Below are 7,186 nucleotides of genomic sequence, written 5' to 3'. Positions count from 1 at the left end.
CATACGAAGAATGTTTAAGTTATTGTTAGCTGTAGCTATCTATATTGTTAGTACTTTCTGTGTATATAATAGATATTTTATTCAAATATTGGGTGGTCAATTTATATATTTCATATAGTGAAATGAATTTTGTCTATGGACAGGAAGTATATTACCACTTGCATACGCAATTGTTGATGGGAAAATGACGCCTCGTGAAGGTGGTTCTTCGAGAGGTTCAGAGAGGCTTTTGGTGAAAGACCACAAATGTGTGTCGTGTCGGACAAGCATGAGGGTTTCATTAAGGCTACGTCCATAGTGTATGACAACGTCCCGCATTTTGCGTGTATATGGCATATATGGAACAACGTAAAGACAAAATACAAAAAGGCTCACGAACAATTGAGTTCGTTGTACTTTGCGTTGGCAAGAGCGTACACTATAGACGAGTTTAATGAACTAATGTCAAAGGTTGAAGAGATAGACCCATGAGTAAAAAGTTACTTGTATCATATTGGCTACCAAAAGTTGGGCTCGTGCGTATGCAACGGTGAATAGAACTTGGACGATGATATCAAATATAGCAGAATCAGTGAATACAGCTAATAAAGACGCAAGAGAACTGTCAGTAACTGCTTTGTTAGAATTCACGAGGGCACTTATTGAAAGGAGGCATAATACCAACATGATGAATGCTACGGGGTCCTTCACATTCCTCGGGAAAAAATGCCACAAGATGTTGGAGGATAACGAAGTTTTATCACAGGGCATGCGAGTAAGTATCGGCTTAACTATATGTATTTATATTGTATGGGTAATATATTATACTCTGTGTTTTTTCCTTTTTGTTTTGACAATTAGATAAATTTTTCCTTCAATCTAGCTACAATATCTTTTCATAAATATTGAAAGTAGGCCGTATCAATTATATTTTTTGTTCGTTGAACATTTTTGTATGATAAATGTATGTTTATTGTATAACTATGTGTACTGATTAAAATTTATTCATTAAATGAATGCTTATGTTAATCTTTATAGGTGCGGAGTTCAACAGAGTATGTGCATACTGTCACAGATGGTTGTAAGAGATTCATAGTTTGCCTACGGAAAATGAATTGCGCATGTGGACGTTTTCAATTGGATGAACTGCCATGTGGACATGCATTGACGATTTTGTGATAAAAAAACCTAAGAAGTGACGAGTATTGCTCAGTCTACTACATAAGGCCAAACCTTCTTAAGACATATGAAATTCCGGTGGATCCTCTACCAGATGAAAGCAAATGGGATATTCCTTTTGATATTGCGGAGGATGTTGTATTACAAGGGCTCCGGGAAGGTCTCATAAATCAAGATATAAAACTTTTAATGAAGTGAAAGATAAAAATTATAAAGTGTCGTGCAGCAATTGTGGAGGGTTAGGACACAATAAGAACACATGTCACAATGTTCCTAAGAGAAAATAGAATAGTTAATTATTCCAATAATGTAAATTTTATGTGATGCAGCTTAGTGTCAGAAGTTTATCTGTTCCAGTTTTATATATTAATTGAATGTTTATTTCTTGGTATATCATTTTTATATTTTTTTATTACTATAAATATATGAAATTAATGTATATAATTTGTATTTCCTTATGTATCAGTAGAGTACAATTTAAAGATGAAACAAAATTATAAAATCTTGTCAAAATTGTATAGGAATACTATTATCATTCTAGTGAAATTTAACAAATATCACCTAAATATATATAATTATGGGGTAATAGTTTTATTATTGTATAACATTTGTAGCATAAATGTTGTGGAGATCACGCAGAACTGATATACAATGGTATCAAATTATGATCAATTTTGTATAACTTTTAGTGTATGTAGTTTGAATAATATGTGTATAAATATAGTATTAAATTTAAATGGAACATATTTAAAAAACTGTATCTTAAATTATATAGGAAAAGTTTAATTTAATAATATTATACATAAATGTCTTATAATTGTATGTTAATGATATTATAACTGTATATCATTTGTAGCATAAATGAATTAGAGATCCAGCAGATCTGTTATACAAAGGTATCAAATTCTTATTAATTTTTAATAATATTTTGCATATATAAATGGTATAATATGTGTATAGATATAGTAGTAAATAAAAATAGAAAAGGTGTATAAGAATTGTATCGTAACTGTATGGGAATTGTATCGAACAGAATTTTACAAGTCTCTACCAAGGAAATTAAAGACAAATGGGAAAGAATAATAACAACTCAGTCAAAATGATTCGTGTGCATTCTGCATTCATCATTGAAAAAGATAACTAATTCTCGAAGCTAACTAACCATTCCTTCAAACAAAGCAACTACTACATCATTTAACATGACATCAATATTAGTATTCACAAGTATTCACCAGAAGTCATCTCCAAAACTTTTAATATTATCAAACAAACAATAGCACAACTCAGTCAAAGGCGGATAGCTCTACTATACCAGTGTATATTAAATGTATTAAATCAGTACCATGAGTAATTAAGAATATAAATGTATAAAGTTTGCGGAAGTGTTCAAAAATATATAATTTCCCGGTAAAGAACTGCGACAATTTAAACAACATAACATATCAACAAAACGCTTAAACTGTAACGTAAGAATTATTATAAAGACATCAAGTATTTAGCATCCAAACTATGGCACACAGTCCAAGTTCCCAAAAGACATCTTCTCCAAATTTCTTATAACCTATTTGTTGCGAACTCTAAATCTTTGTTTCTTTGGTGAACCACCTCTCCTCCTTGCAATCTTGCCTGTGACCTCACTATCACTAATAGCCCCTAATTCTTGTTTTCTTCTTGCGTAATCCTAAAGGAGAGCTCCAAAACGTCTACGGTGCTCTTCTACATTAAAGTTGACACTTGAAATTGAAAACTCCCCGATAGTATAGAATAACATCGATGTGCTGAATATAAAATAAAATTTCAAAAAACAAGTAAGAATGGTTTAGTTATTTACTATGCAACACAACTGAAATAATAGTTGTATACATTTATTATACAAAAGCTAAGAGTGATCGATAAATATCAACGCACCGTGTCATTCAATACTTGCCCTGCGTGTGCCAAATTGTAAAACCATTCTTTCTTGTCTACCCTTTCAACACCCAAATCAAATGGCCTCTCAAGCTTGTTCACTTCCACCGGATAAGGAGATTTTCGCCTATACAAGTTATAAAATAAGCTTGTAAAACTTGTGATACAGTTGGGTATGAATAAGAAATCTTATATGAATTGAAACCTGGATGATCTCTTATGTATCCCATCGTATAACCATTCTCTAAATTCCTCTATCAAATTGGGGTCAACAACTATTCTAATAACATGTGTGAATGGATATTTGATTGGAAAAATAGGAGGACCTACGGAGCTGCTACAACCGCAGTCGAAATCCTGTGTATATGGGGACATTGCATGCTTTCCAGGAATCTTCAATCTTCCCTTTTTCTCAGGGGTTAAATGCTCTTCAAATTGTTTTTCAACCAGAATAATTTGAGAAAGGGTCGCAGGCATCAAGAGTAACTACTTTTTTTTTCAACTTGGGCATCAAAGCCAGAAGTATCCACATCCACAACAGAGTGACCAGCATCTGGATATTGGAAAAACAGATAGAGAAAAAGCTAAAACAAACTCTTGTATGAATATTGTATGACATTTGTATTTATAATATATTAAAAATATAAATTAGTGAAATGAATAATCATTGTACGATTACCTGTATTTTTTACATTTGCAGCCGAGTTTAAGGGTGTATCAATGTCTCCGCTTGGCTGATTTACTTGTGCAACATTGACGTCAACATCTTTATATGCGCAAATAAAAGTTATAAAACTAAAAAGTGTATCATAGTTGTTTAGGAATTATATGGTACATGTATGATGCTTGTATATTTATTGAACTGAAAGAGAGTGCTTAGTTAATGAAATAGTATAATAACCTTATTGTTTTATATTGTCATTGACTGTTGCGTACTCAACCTCCTCTTCTTTGTGGTCTGGAAAACAAGCATTGTCGTATCGGCTGTGGTGGTGGCGATCATTACTGGATGGTCTAATAACTGCATACATTGGTGAAATAGAAACATCAACTTTTTCGGATTGACGGGATGAAGATGTCCTAATTTCATCCAAGACTTTGTTAATTGATTGCGTGAAAAATTTCTTCATCGATACAAAGTCGCCTACAACCTGAGAAACAAGCACAATACCACAAAATATTAAACATCAATAAAAGTTACTGTAATACCTTTCTAGACAATTACTACCTTTGTCTTGAATGCATCTAAATCACTTTGAACCTTTGTAATTGAAGTTCTCAACCGTTATACTTCCCACAATATAGCTTGGTCGGGCTTATTCTTCACTACTCCAGAATTTTCAGGTATAAACGGGAGATTGCGACGATCCAATGCACTGTCTCCTCGTTCTTCCATTTCATAATCCCTTTTTTCCGGTAATTTTATGAGTTCCAACTCTTCCGTTGTTGCAGCAGTATTTGAAAACTGCAACAAAAGGTACAATAACATAATCCACTTTGTATAATAATTGTTTGACAATCGTATAAGTTTTATATGTCATAGTAATGTGCTATCAAAAATTCTATTTTACAGATATACATATAGTGTACTCAATATGTATTATAACTGTATGATAATTGTGTTATTTTTGTATGCCATAATATTGTATTATATAATTTTGACTTGACAGATGTATATGTACTGTATATATTAATAATTTAACTATTACATAAAAAAACAAACATTTTTTTTTACCTTGATCCAAGTTGGAGTGAACATAAGATTCTCTATGGTTTTTTGCCAAAGTTGGGATTTGACCTTTGTCCATCTCAGAATACGAGGTATTTTATTGCCGGACAATTTGTTTATCAACCATAGAACACCACTCGTATATCCAAACTTGAAGCGCAAGAGGCAGTCCACCAAGTCTATAGTAATGCACATTTGTACTAAGCACATGCCGTACCGAATGAAGCAACACCTTATAAACATCTATTCCCCAATGGTAATAGTTGAACTGTCCACTATCTACTATATGAAATCTGAAGATGTCAACTGCAGTATTGCCCTTCTCAGTGGAAAACAAGAACTCTATAAAGTATCAATATCGCAAGCTTGAATGCATGTTCATCACATTTCCAGGACTTGGCCAAGAAGCAATTTCGAAGAAGCTTCTTCTCTACTTTGTCCTTGTTTGGGAAGTAAATCTCCATTAAGTTTGGTCTTACCTGTGGATCAAACCCAAGATCTCCCTCCAACGCAACACATGTTAGACCAGTAATGTAATACCCCTCATTACAAAAAAAGGGTAAAGCCCTGCACTAACAGAAATAAAAGAATAAAGGGCTGAAGCCCCTTTCTCCGGCCAAAATCAAAAAGAAAGAAAGGGAAAAGGTTGTTGCGTAAAACCAAACCAGAAGCAAAAAGGGATTTTTACGGGTCAAGGGTTAAGGCAAAAATAAAAAATAAAGAAGGTGAGTTGGGGAAAAAGCTTGGTGCCGCAAAAGAAGCCACTTCCAGCCATTATTTGTTCAAATCTTAAGGTACTGTATTCCACAAATTTGAGAATATGTTTTAATGGTTAGAGTTAAATAAGGAGATTGGCAAAAGTCAGTAAAACAAGGAAAGATATGTATAATTTTTGTTAATATTTAGCAATCTGTCGAGGAATCTTAAGCACTAATTGTGTCTTACGGGTATTACTTGAGCTTCTTCTTCAGGTAGATTTTAATTTCGATTCTCATGATTGGAAGATTCTATCGAGTAATAGAAATTGTACTAGTTCATTCACGCAATTAGGAATTTTATTTCTAAAGAATCAATAGAACTTTATGATATTGGATTAATAAATTATATGAATAGGTTGGAGTTGATAGATTAGTAATTACTTTGTCACGACCCCAAATTATCCCTCCGTAAGGCGTCGTGATGGCACCTAGTCCTTACGACTAGGTAAGCCTAATATTGCAAAAAATATAAAGAAACACAACATTTTAAAGATAAACAACATATTATAAATAGCCAAGAGTAGTACCACTCGGCATATACAAAATAATTTCTCAAGACCCGGAATATTACTAAGTCACAAGCTGCTATAATCTATGTAGCTCTATACAAAAGTCTGAGGATAATAAAGAAAGTATCTAGGCGAGGGAGTAGAAGGGGACTCCGAAGATCTGCGGACGCAAGAAGAAGTACCTTGAAGTCTCCTAGAATCAGCAACACGTACTAACCCCGAGGCTGATAGCTCGCACCTGGATCTGCACACGAAAACATGTGCAGGGAAGGGCATGAGTACACTACAATGGTACCCAGTAAGTGCCAAGCCTAATCTCGGTCGAGTAGTGACGAGGTAAGGTCAAGGCCCTACCGGAGTAAATATAATTAATTAAACAGTAAAAGATATAAGTAAAATTTATGGTAACATAGTTAGAGAAATTCTCGAAAATTTAACAGTTAAGGGAGCCCTCGGCTCAAAACAAGGTAAACACAGTGGGATAATCACTCGGGATACCGTCCCGTAGTTTTAAATGAATATGTAGTACAAGGGGATCTCCCGAAATACGTCTTTAGTTCCAAAGTAAATATGCAGTACATGGGGATCTCCCGGAATACGTCCGTAGTCCCAAAGTAAATATGCAACGCAAGATAAAATGACAGGTATGACATCGAGTTATACAGTTTATACTGGACACAAATAAGGCAAAAAAGGACTTAGCTAAACATGACGCACAGAATGTCAATTAGGCAGTTAAAACACGTAAACATGCTTTTCTAGTCTAAACTACACAATTTAAACATATTAGTACGACTTAATAAGAGAAACAATTTATGATTTAAAAAGGTTAAACAGGATTTTTGCAATAATAGCCCGTGTACGTACTCGTCACCTCACGTACACGGCGCCCACACACCAAATAATATTAAGATATCCTAAGGGAGAAGTCCCCAACACAAGGTTAGGCAAGCCATTTACCTCGAACTGCTCCAATCATCTCAAAAACACGTTCTTGCCACGAGTATCCGACTCCAAATGGCTCGAATCTATTCAAATAAATTGCATAATATAAATATAACTACGAGTTACTAATTTAGCTAATTAATTCGAAGCTAAAGCGTGAAATTAGGAAAAATGACCAA

General features: G+C 33.8%; 1 protein-coding gene across 1 annotated transcript; it reads left to right on the top strand.

Moving 5' to 3' along the window:
* The first annotated feature begins 547 nt into the window (after positions 1-547).
* Positions 548-1,158, top strand: LOC142173589 (uncharacterized). The gene is made up of 2 exons (XM_075239211.1): positions 548-754; positions 1,018-1,158. The coding sequence occupies exons 1-2, from the start codon at positions 548-550 to the stop codon at positions 1,156-1,158; spliced, it is 348 nt and encodes a 115-aa protein (XP_075095312.1).
* The last annotated feature ends 6,028 nt before the right edge of the window (positions 1,159-7,186 follow it).

The sequence above is a fragment of the Nicotiana tabacum genome, chromosome 19 (assembly GCF_000715075.1).
Source record: "Nicotiana tabacum cultivar K326 chromosome 19, ASM71507v2, whole genome shotgun sequence".
Classification (NCBI taxonomy): Eukaryota; Viridiplantae; Streptophyta; class Magnoliopsida; order Solanales; family Solanaceae; genus Nicotiana; species Nicotiana tabacum.
The sequence above is the reverse complement of the archived record's forward strand: the minus strand, read 5'-3'. Positions and strand labels throughout refer to the sequence as shown.

Excerpts from the sequence above, each read along its gene's own strand:
- LOC142173589 (XM_075239211.1), top strand. The coding sequence starts at position 548 with ATGATATCAAATATAGCAGAATCAGTGAATACAGCTAATAAAGACGCA. Across the intron at positions 755-1,017 it reads TTTTATCACAGGGCATGCGA|GTGCGGAGTTCAACAGAGTA; the intron begins GTAAGTATCGGC and ends TAATCTTTATAG.